Below are 13,795 nucleotides of genomic sequence, written 5' to 3'. Positions count from 1 at the left end.
TGAGCTTTAATATTTTATTGTGCAAGTTTGAACAAATAACACAAACTAAATCCACAAGAAAAGAAGTTTTGATTAAATTATTCAAATCAAATGTATGATGGAATATAAGAACATAGCAAAATTCATTTATAATCATATAAAATAAATATCTTTTGTACATTAGCCATTAGGATAACTTAAAACTTTGTTTTAGATGTTTAAACAACCAACAATCATTGAGCTTATAACTGGAAATCATTATAATATTATACAATATATAGGACTTAGACAACTATGTTGGAACACTTAATATTGACATTATTAAAAAAAAAATTACATAAAAATTAAAACATAATAAATTATAATATCATATGATTTTGTAAAATTACACATTTGCACACTTAAATACCATTTTACGTATATTGTGTATATAAAATTATAATAATAAAAATCAAACATACAGGCATCATTAACTATTTTAAGATCACCAATTAGTATGAAAGATATTATTGTTGACTAGCGTAGTATAAATGTTTAGGTATATCATAATATTATAATTCAGCAAATGAAGTGATGTATTTCCCTTCAGTTTAGTCTAAAAGGTCATGGACTTAAGGTTTGACAATCAAATAACTCACTTCATTTGTTGAACCAAGTATACATTTTATGACAGTTATTCTGAGAATAAATTTAACTGTACCTACCTACTAATAAAATAGATAACAAAATTCCTAACCACAAAAAATAAAAATAATTTTAGATCAGTGCACACTTTAAGGCGCCCGATGCTGATGCCATTTTGTCCTCAAAAATACTCTGCAGGAATAACAATACCGCCATGTAGAATCAACCAAATTTCATAATTTTTTTTTTAATTGCTAGAGAGAAATATTCTACAGCCCACATCGATCTCTGGTTTTCAATATTTTATTCTCAAACTTTATAATATGTTTAGATGTCTAAAAAAATACAAGATAAAAAGCATTTTTTACACATTTTTTAATACATTTAATTGAAATAAAATACAAAATTGGAGATTGATGCAAGCTGTAGGAAGTCTTCTTCTTTCAGATAAAAAATAGTCATCAAAATCTGACAATTCTACAAAGCCTGAGAGTTATTCCTGTGAGGTCATTTTTCGATATAATACACCCTATCAACCTTTCCTAAATAGGTATCGAGTAGTAGATTAGTGGAAAATTATATTTTATATTTTTATTATAATTGAAATGGCAACTAAAATATAATTATATTTTCAAATTTTATTGAATTTCGGAATATTTAAAAAACTGGCACCGGGCCCCTTAAATAAAATAATAATAGAGTAGATTCCCAGTAACTTGTACCTTGATAATAATAAAGTATTGATATCTTAAATTGGGTTCCTTCCCTCAGAGCCTTAAATTTAAGTTACTGAGAGTTGACTGTACTTAAAATCTTCTAGTTTTATACCCAGTAAACACTTATGTAATATTTATCCATAAGAAGTTCATATGGTAAAAAAAATCCTACTGTTACTTATACATTTATAGTACAAATTGTATCAAGCAAAAACTCTATCATTATTATTACTGTCTATTAAATGCTTAAGACGGTTAAAACAAGTAATATATATATAGACAGCTTTTGATACAAAAAATGAAAATAATAGTTCAAATTATATTGCTTATGTACTAGGCTATTGTAAATATAAATTACTAATTTGCTACCTAATTAAATTAAAAGCAAAATGTTTCTTGTCAAAATAAAAAAAAATTGGGAAATAATAAATGAATGCTTAAGTGCTTACAGGTTAAATTAATTGGCAATTAAAATAAATTAATAAAATATCAATACAACATAAACATTAAACAGTCAATGTATTATTCTTAAAATAAGCGTTCACTTATAATAATTTTATAATTAGTAAATTATGTAATAGTATTCAAAAAAATGAATTAGTTATTTAATGCATACTTAGGTTACTATTATGGCATGAAATGTTTTGAAAGTTGAAACTAAACAAAACATAGACATTTGGCAACATACATTTTGATATCATGTTGACATGTATACAAAAAAAAAATTGTAATAGTTGTTGAATTATAATTATTGAACAAGAAGTTAAATTTAAAATAAATAAATATAGGTAAAAACCTCAAACTAGAAGACACTCATATGGAGACATTAATAAGATTTAATTTAAATAAAATGGTAAGATCCCTCCAAGTAAACAAACAGATTTTCCCATTCATTTCGGGAAAAAAGGGAATTTTGACTAGATGTAAAAATAAAATAAAAGTAACATGATTTTTGAAAGTTGATAAAATAGTTGAAAAAAATTTTACTTTTAGCGAGTTTCGTACAAACTCTCAATTTTGCTTGTTACGAGACATTGCATCACAGAGATCTTTAAAATTGGCAGCTGAAACTGTTTGATTAGAATTGTCTAAAACAGTTTTTCTCAATCTAAAAAATATTTTAAAATGTAGTTACATTTTTTATGAATTATTCAATTTCATTATTAAATTCAATAAAAATGTATTTAAATGTTATATGTTACCCATGTTTATCTTCATTTTTCCAGCTACTGACTGCAATATGTGGTGGCGGAAGAAACGATCTTAATGACTGAACAAGCTGAATTGTATCAATCAAAGCTGAAAATTTTTTTAACAAAAAAACATTAATTTAAATTAAACCAGAAAATTCTATAAGCATGGTTTTCACAATAAAATTTAATTTGTTGAGTTAAAATATTAATATTGTTAAGAAAAGCTGCATTAACAGTATTTTATTTTTAATAAACTTTACTTTTTTGTAATGATTCTGATTGTTTTCCATAAGGCTTACACATAGCTGGTCTCACACATGCTTTCATTCTATTCATATTCTTCATTATTTCTGAAAATGCTCTGATAATTTTTTCTTGGCCAGCTAAAATTAAATATAAACAGTCATAATATGTTGTACTCTGTCACCTAGGGTTTGAAAACCAGTTGTTAGAAAAACAGTTAAACCCTGGTTAGATTTTTTATTAGGTAATCTAACTAAAACCTAAGAATTTCAAAAACCATTCACAAAACTTAAAATACCTGAAAATTTAAAAATTGTTCTCAACACCCTTAATGTTTTAAATAGTTTTGAGCCCTAGTCTATCCAAACATTAATATAATTATTATTTTAATAATTACAACATTACTTCATAACAATTAAACCAAAAATATTATTTAAAATTTCTAAAAGTGGTTAAATAAGACGGCTAGATGATTTAATGAAGGAGATTGAATATCACAAGAAGGATAATACTATAGACATGAGAGTTGAAAGAAGAGTGATTTTGGCAAAGGATAGAGGGGACAATAAAAGAGAATGTGTTCAAAATCACAACTATCTTCCTAGGGATAAAAATTCAAAGAAAGAAATGTTTGAGAGAAGAATGTGTCTAAGTCAAAGAGACAACAACTTAAAAAAATAATACCTTATCTACACATAATTAACAGTATGTTATAGGAGTAAATATCAATAATATCATTCAAGTGCCTTACTAGAATAACAACCAATTAGGCCGGCTAAATATTACTCACAGTAAGCTATACAAATAAGATATTATTACAGGCAACAAAACGGGCTTTTAATTGATACATTATTAAAATCAGAATGAAAATTATAGTTATTCTTACCATCTAAATGACCTTTACGGTTGTCTGAAACTTCAGGCCAAGTTGTGTCATGAGCAGCCATTAGATCTTTATTGTCTAGATTTTCAAGATTGGCCTTTAAAAAATCTGCCAACTTATTGTGCTGTGCTTGTCGTGCACTAACAGTTTTTGGAACTTGCGGTACGTGTATAGGCATTGGATTCGGTATTTCAGGGGCTGGATGTGGGGATGGACCAGTTAGATCGACAGGTGCTGAATGTGGTTGTTGGGATTGAGTACTAGAAGGTGCCAAACCATGAGCACTTAATTGCTGACTAATCATTTGACTCATTGATATACTTGGACTTTCACGACCAACTGGAATATTTACACCTAATAAATAAAATTCAAAAATTAATATTCTAATTGACTAAGTCATAGGATTTACCAATGTAGTGTTAAGATGACAATATCCTACCAGAATTTGAAGAATTCATGTAATTTGACTGTTTAGTATGTTGAGATAAATCTAATTGAGTCTTGTAATAGCGACATGCTGGGTTTGGACAGTTTTGTACAACTTCAATAATAAACTCTTTTTCCATACCAAAGTTTTCACGGCCAATTGTATATGAATCCATAACCTATGAATTTGATAAAACAAATATTAGTACAAAATGGTCACTGTTTATACTGTACATACTATAATTTAGATATATTGCAAAAAAAATAGAATCAGGTTCACTAAAAAATATATTATAAAAAACAATGGAACTTTTCTGTTTTACAGTTACCATTTCTGAGGTTTAAATGTACCTATGTAGTTAGGCATAATGAAAACAATGATGAAGTCAAAATTTGGAAGTCGGACTTTGTTTCAAAGTTATAGCTAATTGTTATATACAGTATTTTCATATAGACCCGGCGTAGTCACTCACTCGGACAATTAAAATCAAAAACATTCCTCCGCAGCTGTTATGTAAAACCACCTTGGATGGGTCTCAAACTTCATATAGCTATAAATTCAAACCTAAGTAAAACCTCCAAATTCTGACTTCACCATTATTTTCAGCATGCTTAACTACATACGTTTAAAACAAAAAATTGAAATATCGGTATCCGGTTAAACAGAAATATACCAAAACAATAAACCAAAATAAAATAAAAATTACAAACATAATCTATAAAAATTAAACGATTAGGTAATTATACTCTGTCTCAGAGGGTTTAGTTAACACGTACAAAATGTTGTATTACTAAAACAGAATTCACAATATTATTATTATTTTTTGTACAAAATATAAACTTTTATTACCGCTCGAACAGTTCCTTCAACACCCAAATGTAGTCCATGTGGGCCATTCATATGCTTTAACATTACCGCATTTGCAAAATGTTCATAAGGTAAAATAATTTTACCATTCTCTCGAAGGATTAATCTTGCTTGACTATCTAATGACACTCTCGAAGCCATCATTCTGAAAAAATATTTAAAATGAATAAGAGAATAATGTTGGTATATAACTTTTACAATTACATAAATGTATGTATACTTATATATGGAAAACTATGGTATTTATAATTAATGCACATAAAAAGACATTTATTTTATCACATTACATAATAATTATAAAATACATATATCATACATCTATTTACATAATAATATGTTATTGTCTTATTGACAAAATATACAAACACCTATTGACATGATGAATAACATCAGTGCCCGGTGGAAAGGCCAACTGATATAAGTATATAACTTTCAATAACTGAATGTTATAGGGGATAAATCATAATTTTATTCCAAATTAAGCTTTTTGTTTATTTAGGTTATTTTCGAACATCATAACATCATAATATCTAATTCTTATTTAAATTTTATTAAAATTATGCACCAGTCATTTAATTGCCTATCAAGGTAGAGGTATAAGTGGGTTACTCTTCAAGTAACCGACTGTTATTGGTTATATTATCACATTTAAGGATACCTGAGAAATACACTAATATTCTCTGTTAGGTTATATTATTTGTCTGGTAAAAATTAGGTTTTCAGTTTCAATACGAAGGATTGCGTTGAAGCATACATTACATGACTGTAATAAAATAAATTGTTTCATTATTGTGAGATATGGTGAAGCTTACGTTAATTGTTAACATTTACTTATGAGTTATGAGGCAGAAAAAATCAATTTTGTACCAGAAAAACTCGTTCTACTTGGCCAGAAATTTGTATCTTAAATACTGTTATCCATTATCCATTATCTAATAGATATGCATTTCCACTAATGATAATATTAAATAATTACTATGAAAGAAGTGAGTTTTAAGTTGTATAGGTTTCAAGTGTTGATGAATTAAAATTAGGATACACAAAATCAACACAATGAAAATAATAAAAAATAAAAAGTTGACTTACTGCAAGTAGGAAGCACTAGGTAATACAGATGAATCTTTCATTTCAGAGAATATTTTCAACAATTCTATGCTGTTCCATCCTTTATTTTGCAGGTACAGTTGTAGCAACATGTACAGTTTCTCCGTCACATAACCGCTAAACGCCGAATTAATGTCGGCCGGAAGTCCTTTAGGAACTATATTTTTCATCGCTTCGGTCAGTGCGATGTCCATTTGATTCGTTCTGAAACAAATAAATAAATAAACGTTCACATAGTGTCTTTTTTCGAATATTCGACAACCGTCGTAGATTATGCTGTCCGTACAAAATTAATCGGCGTTAGGAAAGTACGCCCCGATATTCACTGATGATAAGCAGTAGATAATAAATAAAGTTTAGAGTACATCACGTATGGCGGAGCATTATAAAAAGTGCATGGCAAATTAAATTAATAGTCTAATAATCTATTACAAGAACCACAAAAAAAAAAAATACGACAGAAGACTGATGACTGATTGAAGAGCGATTGTTTTAACTTTTATTTTCATTTTTTACTTTTATCAATAGAGATAACGAAAACGATCGAAACGTCGGCCGACTGTTCCATGCAAATGGATTTTTCCATGACCTTTTAGGTTATGATCACATCTTGACGTTCTCGCGTAAACACAAAATTTGTTAGCAGGCACTCTTTTCATTCGGTTGTAGCACTTTGTGTAAATTAACACGACAAAATGGTAAGTTTTATCCTTTTCAATCCTAGTCTATTTCAATGGCTTTTCTATTTAAGTTTCACCAATATGAAATCCGAAAGATTGCCTAACGAAATATGCATCGATCGTTTTGATATTTCACATTAAATCGGTACTAAAAATTTTGTGTTGTTTTTTTTGTCGTAGACGAAAGTCAAGTGCTCAGATTTGCGTCTTAAGGACAAGGAATCTTTGTTGAAACAACTCGAAGAGTTGAAACAGGAACTGGCCAATTTGAGGGTTTCTAAAGTTACTGGAGGTACAGCGTCGAAACTTTCCCGGATGTAAGTATTCGCATTTATATTATATTTTATGATATTGTACTCGCGTTAGAATCAATTTGGTAATGCCGATTTGAAAAGACCTCTGGTTATTATACTTTTTATATGAAATTCCAATTATTGAAAATCATTCAACTCTATATAATTTTAAATTAACAATATTTTTTGATTTTTAGTCGTGTTGTCCGCAAAGCAATCCTACGTTGTTATGTCGTGATCCATCAGAAACAAAAGGAAGCACTACGAAAAATCTTCAAGGTATGTTTAAATATTTTAAATTGATTGTAAAGTTTTTATAAATTACATTTTTTAAATATTTATCTTTGCATGAGATAGTTGTTCATACTAATGTACTATTGTAACGAACAAAAATACTATATTTCCTTCTTGTGTATGCTGTAACTTATAGTATATATACGTCTCACTCTACATTTTATAGTCAATTTTTCTTTATCTGGCTAGTTTTGTTAAATTAGGTTAAATGTTATTCAATATGGTCTTGTTATAATTTTAATAAAAATTATTGCTTTGAATAACACGTAAACAGACAGTCCATATTTAGTTTTTCTGAAAAGTTCCCTGATAAACATAACTTTTTTAATTAATGCTACAGCTATGCATTTTTGTATATGGAAAAACTGGATGAGAATATTCAATACATTAATTTATTTTGTCAGTGACAGTACCCCATCTGCATCATATAGGACTGGGGAAAACTCCTGATCAATCATTAATGCCATCTTTAGATTACTGCTATAGCAATATTATTTGAAAATTTCCTCGTAGTCAATTTTTGAGTTCATTGCTGCGGCATTATCAATGTGTTAACCATAGATCCTTGCATGCCAATATAAAATAATAATTAGTAAATAATTAGTCTATTTGTTAAATGTTAAAAAATTATTTAGTTGACTATTGATGGTCAAATCATAATGATAGTATAACAATGTAGCTTGATTCCTTGTTCACAGTGTGCCCAGCAAAAGCCACTATAATTATTTCTTAGTGTCATAGGCTATATGAAAAATATTTCTTTGAAAAGAAAGGAACTCTTTTCAATGGGAGAACATTGTTAAGGAATACTAAGTTAGTTATCCAATCATAATATCAGCTCCTTGGGTAGAGCAAAGTAGAGCTAACAACAGTTATTTAAAAATGTATAAAATATAATACATTTTTAAAAATACTTTCTACTAACTTATAGTGTTAATTTTTTACTACGGGTAGTTTTTGTAGCATTTTGAGATGAATAAGTACAACATTTTTTTTAGTTTTGCACACCAACTATCTGCTTATTATGAGTTAATCGTTCCAAATCGTGTGGCAATTATATTGCTATATTTTGAATATGAACTGATATTTGGAATGAATTATATTATAGTTATAAGACCGATACTTTTTTTTTTATATTTTCAATAGGTACTTAGTGTTAATACATTATTTTTTTTCAGAACCGTAAGTACAAGCCTTTGGATTTGAGGCCAAAACTTACCAGGGCAAAGAGGCGTGCATTGACTAAGAAGGAACTTAGTGTTAAGACAATGAAAGAAATTAAGAAGAAGAACAAGTTCCCCCCTAGGATGTACGCAGTTAAAGCTTAAGTTCTGTTATACTGACCTTAAATAAAAAAAAATTAAAAAAATTATGTTTGATAAACATCTCTTTCATTTATGCCTCATAATTTCTGCACAAAAAATTACTGCTATATTCTACGCATCCCTGTGCAAGACCTTTCCATATTGAAACCAGTATCTGTAGCTGGTGGTCATACCGATGAATCAATTATTGTCAGGCTTAAGACAACTTTAAACTGTCTCGTTTATTTTGGTTTCCTGGGAAAAAATCGGAATCTGAATATAGCGGTATAATACAATATTCCCTTATTATATTTTATACCAGTCACCACTAACCATTTAATTACATTAATATGATCACTTGACACTTGAATCACTTCATCACATTAATAAATTACTGTAAATTAAAAATTTATTTTTCCATAGATTATAGTAGTGTGTAGTCTCCTTTAGTGATCACTGATCTGTAATGCAGGATTAAATTATACATTATTTTATAGTTAAATTGATAGCAGCATAATAGTATAGTTAACCCTAGAGCACACGCTTCAAGGTTAATAAGACTGGGCTTTTAGAATTTTGTTCATTGTTTAAAAAATAATAAATATTAACCTAGTCCAACCTAGGTACCTTCTAATTAGGTGACTAAAATTAGATACTATTCCCGACTATATTTTTATCTCTACATTGAGTAAACCATTTGAATAAACATACCTCTACATTTGGATATTCGGCTGGTTCTGACCTTTTATTATCACCTTTATTGTCTTCAAATTTTTTTTAAATATCCGCCTTATTTTTTAAAAATGTTGACAGCGTGTATTTGGTGGAATATTAAATTCTTTCGCGATATCTTGTTTTTTCCGGTTACCTTTTTCCACCAATTGTATCACATGCACTTTGTCAGCTATAGTTAAATGATTTAATTTTCGTTTTTGAGACATGTCTAAAAATACGCACAATCGACACAACAGGTAGACACATACTAACATTATTAACCATACATACTTACTGTTATTGTAATGCGCTAATAATCAGTTTCTATATCTACTCATTTTATCTTAAAGTAGATAAAACAAAATATTATGAGATACCCATATATCACAGATATAAATCATATACTTCCACTAAGCTATTCATTACAATTTTATATTCGAATTAACAAGACTACATTGAGTGTTATGCGAATTTCTAAGGGAATAAAAAATAAATCGAGTTGTCAAGTTTTTCTAGTTATCGCGACTCGACTGTATATACTATCTGATGTCAGTAATATAGACATTTTTGGAGCCCCAAATAAAAAAGTAAAGTAATGTGACAAAACTAATGTCAGGTAATGTGAATGTAATTTAAATACAAATATTTTACGTAATTGTATTACTTTTCAAAAATAATTTAACCAACACTGCTAGTCTGGTTCTTAAATGAATTTTATTATATGGTACAATGCAGCATTAATGAACATTGTTTATTTTAAGTATTTTCACCAAAACTTGAAGACCAATTTATTGACCCCTAGTAAATTACAATCAATGTTTGAAAATATAATGAAAGTTGCTGTATTCCTTATACATTGGTTAATATTATACTCTACGTAAATATATATATTTATTTTATTTCTAAAAAAAATTCTAAATAATTAGTGATAGATAACTTTCAAATTTTGAACTATTCCGGTAACTTATTTATTTAGTTCAATTAATGTGATTTAATCTCAAAAAAAATACAATTTAAGTAATTGCAAATATCTAATATGAACAATGAATGTATTTTTTAAAGATAATGTATCATTAATTTTATTTGCACATTATTTATATTATACATAAAAAAATAATTAAATCAGCTATTACACCTTGTTTAGTTTTTTAATGAATTAACAAACTGGCAGTCTTAACAAATGTAATATAAATTCATGTTATATTGAGTTGACAAATAATTGCAATTTAAGTTTTGTTCGTTAGTCAATATATACATTTATAAAGTTCATCTTATTTACACAAATATAGATATATAGATATGACCTTTATTAATTCATACAAAATTCTGTTGTAGTACCAAATACATAACAATGGAACCCATACATATATACATACATACATAGGCGCAAATAGGGGGGAATTTCCCACATTTTGTTTTAAGCATATTCAACATTATAAAAGTAAGGCTTTAGCCCGCCCCCCCCTCCAAATGCTATTTGCGTCTATGCATACATATGAAGTTATACTAAGTTGTACTTAGCATTATAAATATTTTATGACTAGATAGAATGGATGTTTAGATGCTTTAGTGACCAAAATAAATAATTTGTTAATAATTAAAAATATATGCAAGTACTCGATTGTCCACACACGTGTGGTTAATGATAACCGGCGATTTAAAAGTCTGAAAGGATCATGAATTACATATTTTGTAAGTATTACACATATATATAATATATATTTATCAAGAATTTGATTAGTCATTAGCTGGTTTTAATGCAAACATTTTAACTTTGTACAATACTGATGGGAAATTTTTTTGGATTCTGCTTGCTTTACATATTAAATTTGCTTGCTGGAATATAATACAAAATTGTATGAAGCTCCTCGTTATTGAACTGTCTACTGAATCTATTTCTCCTTCATCGTCTCGAGAAATATTTTCTTTAACGACTATAACGCCATTTGTGTTTAATAATTTACTAAAACAATAAACAAACATAATTATTACTTGAGCCAAAAAAATAAGACAAATGTGTAAACGTCAATTTCTCAGTTGCTATTATTAAAAAAAAAAAAAAATATGGTTTTCTTACCTACACTTTTTCAAGAATTCGACCAAATCATCATCTGTAAGGTAACCAAGAACCCACTGGATCCATATGACGTCATATTTTTGATTGTCGGTGGGCGTGAATTCTTGTAATCCTGAGCAATGTGATTGTAGGTATTATTTAATATATATTCCATAATCCTTCTATGATAACAAATTGTCACTTACCAGAACAGTAAAAGTTTTCTACATTAGCACCTCGACATTTCAGTTTGGCTTTCTCCAAAAACTTTTCGTCCTGTTCCAGCATATCAACACATTTGAAGTGTTTGCACAAGAGGTTCTCGGATATTCTGCCGATGCCGGCACCGCAGTCTAACACTCGACCATTGGACGGACCGTCTTTCATTTGGAACAATTTTCTAAGGAAGAGATCAGAATCCTTGATGTCCATAATCGTCAAATTGGAGAACCCGCCAAGCATGCCATTCACCGAAGCAGGGACATTAGACCAATAGTTTTTACTCTTCTCGTAATCCAATCGTTTATCCATACTTTCTATCCACCAACGTCAGAATCGTATAAGTAAACTAGGAAATAATATTTTTAGTAACAAATTCGACTAAAAATCAAACAACTTATATAAATCGGTCATCCCATTGATTGGATATCATTTTATATTTACAACACTACAATTACGGCTCAAGCACATTCAAAATTTCAAACAGCACAATTTTGATACCTACCATTATTCTACAAGTTACAACTATAAATTCAAAATAAATTAGTATGGAACATGAAGATTAGAGACATAGTACATTATGATTAGAGATAAGGAGACCAAACTCCGTATCACGATTCTTATCTTAAATCGTGCTCCGTATATAAAATATGGCCCGACAAAAGTCGCAAGGTTATTCTGCCACCAGGTGCGCGTCGTTCGATAGCAGGGCTACGTTTTACCACACGTCCACACATTATAATATGTACTTTACTATAAATGTACGTTCTTTTTGATTTTTTTGAATTCAAATGAAATATAAATTATAATATTTTATTCATTACCTGGTAATGTTAAAGTATACCTAAACATACAATTTAAGTTCAAAAGGTGTTTGCTATAAAAAAAGTTTAAAATTCAAAATATTCTATACCTAGTGACTACGAATAATGATAAATGAAACATGGTTACGTCTTTAAATAATACCACAAAATATAACAATTCCTTTTTTTTGTAGTCTCATTGTAATTTAAATGTCTTACAATAAAATGCATACACATTGTAATAAAAAAGCGTACAATACTTTTTGTTAAATCCATATTGTGTTCTTCACAAATCACAACTAACAATAAGTTTGAAGTTATAGAAAAAATTGTATCTACATTAATACTTCAGAAATTGAAGTCTGTAATATTATTTTTTCTACAGATGATATGAGAACAAAAATACAATCTGATGGACGTATCAAAAATCCCTTGGAGCGTATATCAATAAGTTTGTCTTTAGATGAAATTAAGTTCATTTTTAAAGTTAAAAGACATCTTTGACATTTGGTAAATCTGGCTGATTTTCAAGCAATGTATCCAGCTAAGCAAAACAAAACTAAACTTAATGTATCAGGCAAACCATAATCATGAACATGAATATATAATACAAATTCAATTTTTTCAGAATGTCCTTTTTCTAAAATTTGATCTAGTTATTGATTTATTCTTTGGGGTTGTTCATTAGTGTTGGTTATGTCTTTGATATTCAAAAGAGTATTTATCATATCTCCACCGGAAACCTTTGAAGGCTTTACAAGTGCTTAGTAACCTAAATATTTGAATAAAAAGAATGGCATCCGTATGACCATTAGAACCACAAGCTGAACGCATCATTCCAAAAAATCTCTAAAAATAATGTGACATAGATTTAGTATATTTGCTTAAAAATAAAATACTATACTTTTTTATATATAGACTGATTAAAATTCAATTTTAGCAACTAATATGAATCATTAAAATCAAAATATATATAATTATTTAAGTATACCTATGGTAATGCACTTAATGTTGTATGGTGAAAGTAATTTTGATAATAACAGAAGATTTCACAATTACAAATACTGTACATCTGTAAATCACATTATGGGGGACGGAGTGGCCGAGCGGACTAAGGCAGTCGACCCGAGTTCGATACCTTGGCCGCGGGCGGCATTTTTCTTCGGGCGAGTCACGGTGTCCGGAGAACAATGCCGCCATCCCCTCACCCGGGGCACGGCAGAAACCTACGGGTGCCCCATTAGAAATTCTGCCAAAAACACACACGTGTACCAACCTACCCAATTTAAAAACCTACAGTGCCCTCCCCCACACCCAATGGCCTATGTTGCCGCGGGTTACCCAATAAAAAAAAAAAAAATCACATTATGTGTATTGTGTATTAGTAATTTATATA

General features: G+C 28.8%; 4 protein-coding genes across 7 annotated transcripts in view; 2 read left to right on the top strand and 2 right to left on the bottom strand.

The window, feature by feature from the left end:
• The window catches only part of LOC132943404 (protein-L-histidine N-pros-methyltransferase), a 128,717-nt gene extending 122,015 nt beyond the window's left edge, over positions 1 to 6,702 (top strand). The window contains exon 8 of one of the 2 annotated variants that reach the window (XM_061012379.1): positions 6,565 to 6,702. The gene's annotated coding sequence lies outside the window, so the exon portion shown is untranslated. Of the gene's footprint in view, positions 1 to 2,545; positions 2,692 to 6,564 lie in introns of those variants that run through there. The other variant, XM_061012378.1, reaches the window with a different exon arrangement.
• Positions 1,820 to 6,548, bottom strand: LOC132943403 (uncharacterized). Of its 2 annotated transcripts, none has more exons than XM_061012375.1 (8): positions 6,299 to 6,548; positions 6,019 to 6,240; positions 4,915 to 5,077; positions 4,078 to 4,243; positions 3,642 to 3,992; positions 2,773 to 2,895; positions 2,522 to 2,618; positions 1,820 to 2,427 (listed from the first exon to the last, which is right to left on the bottom strand). In XM_061012375.1, the coding sequence occupies exons 2-8, from the start codon at positions 6,228 to 6,230 to the stop codon at positions 2,331 to 2,333; spliced, it is 1,209 nt and encodes a 402-aa protein (XP_060868358.1). In that variant the 5' UTR covers positions 6,231 to 6,240; positions 6,299 to 6,548; the 3' UTR covers positions 1,820 to 2,330. The 2 variants fall into 2 exon arrangements, with proteins under 2 accessions (XP_060868358.1, XP_060868357.1); XM_061012374.1 differs by having other exon boundaries at positions 6,323 to 6,548.
• On the top strand, positions 6,597 to 8,675 carry LOC132943406 (large ribosomal subunit protein uL29). The gene is made up of 4 exons (XM_061012385.1): positions 6,597 to 6,734; positions 6,897 to 7,033; positions 7,207 to 7,288; positions 8,482 to 8,675. Exons 1-4 carry the CDS (start codon positions 6,732 to 6,734, stop codon positions 8,629 to 8,631), a joined length of 372 nt encoding a protein of 123 aa, XP_060868368.1. The 5' UTR covers positions 6,597 to 6,731; the 3' UTR covers positions 8,632 to 8,675.
• A 1,932-nt stretch (positions 8,676 to 10,607) lies between these two features.
• On the bottom strand, positions 10,608 to 12,220 carry LOC132943405 (N-terminal Xaa-Pro-Lys N-methyltransferase 1). 2 transcript variants are annotated; one of them, XM_061012384.1, is made up of 4 exons: positions 12,102 to 12,220; positions 11,584 to 11,945; positions 11,399 to 11,510; positions 10,608 to 11,284 (listed from the first exon to the last, which is right to left on the bottom strand). In XM_061012384.1, the coding sequence occupies exons 2-4, from the start codon at positions 11,906 to 11,908 to the stop codon at positions 11,059 to 11,061; spliced, it is 663 nt and encodes a 220-aa protein (XP_060868367.1). In that variant the 5' UTR covers positions 11,909 to 11,945; positions 12,102 to 12,220; the 3' UTR covers positions 10,608 to 11,058. The 2 variants fall into 2 exon arrangements, with proteins under 2 accessions (XP_060868367.1, XP_060868366.1); XM_061012383.1 differs by having other exon boundaries at positions 11,584 to 12,179.
• Positions 12,221 to 13,795: the final 1,575 nt, after the last annotated feature.

This window comes from Metopolophium dirhodum, chromosome 4 (assembly GCF_019925205.1).
Source record: "Metopolophium dirhodum isolate CAU chromosome 4, ASM1992520v1, whole genome shotgun sequence".
Taxonomy (NCBI): Eukaryota; Metazoa; Arthropoda; class Insecta; order Hemiptera; family Aphididae; genus Metopolophium; species Metopolophium dirhodum.
This window is presented reverse-complemented; position numbering and strand designations above follow the sequence as displayed.

Coding starts and splice junctions, on each gene's coding strand:
- LOC132943406 (XM_061012385.1), top strand. Junction 7,034..7,206: donor GCGTCGAAACTTTCCCGGAT/GTAAGTATTCGC, acceptor TTTGATTTTTAG/TCGTGTTGTCCGCAAAGCAA. Junction 7,289..8,481: donor CACTACGAAAAATCTTCAAG/GTATGTTTAAAT, acceptor ATTTTTTTTCAG/AACCGTAAGTACAAGCCTTT.
- LOC132943405 (XM_061012384.1), bottom strand. CDS start 11,908: ATGGATAAACGATTGGATTACGAGAAGAGTAAAAACTATTGGTCTAAT. Junction 11,511..11,583: donor AGAAAACTTTTACTGTTCTG/GTAAGTGACAAT, acceptor CACATTGCTCAG/GATTACAAGAATTCACGCCC. Junction 11,285..11,398: donor GAATTCTTGAAAAAGTGTAG/GTAAGAAAACCA, acceptor TTATTGTTTTAG/TAAATTATTAAACACAAATG.
- LOC132943403 (XM_061012375.1), bottom strand. CDS start 6,230: ATGGACATCGCACTGACCGAAGCGATGAAAAATATAGTTCCTAAAGGA. Junction 4,244..4,914: donor TTGAAGGAACTGTTCGAGCG/GTAATAAAAGTT, acceptor TCAAATTCATAG/GTTATGGATTCATATACAAT. Junction 2,428..2,521: donor AAAAATGAAGATAAACATGG/GTAACATATAAC, acceptor AATATTTTTTAG/ATTGAGAAAAACTGTTTTAG.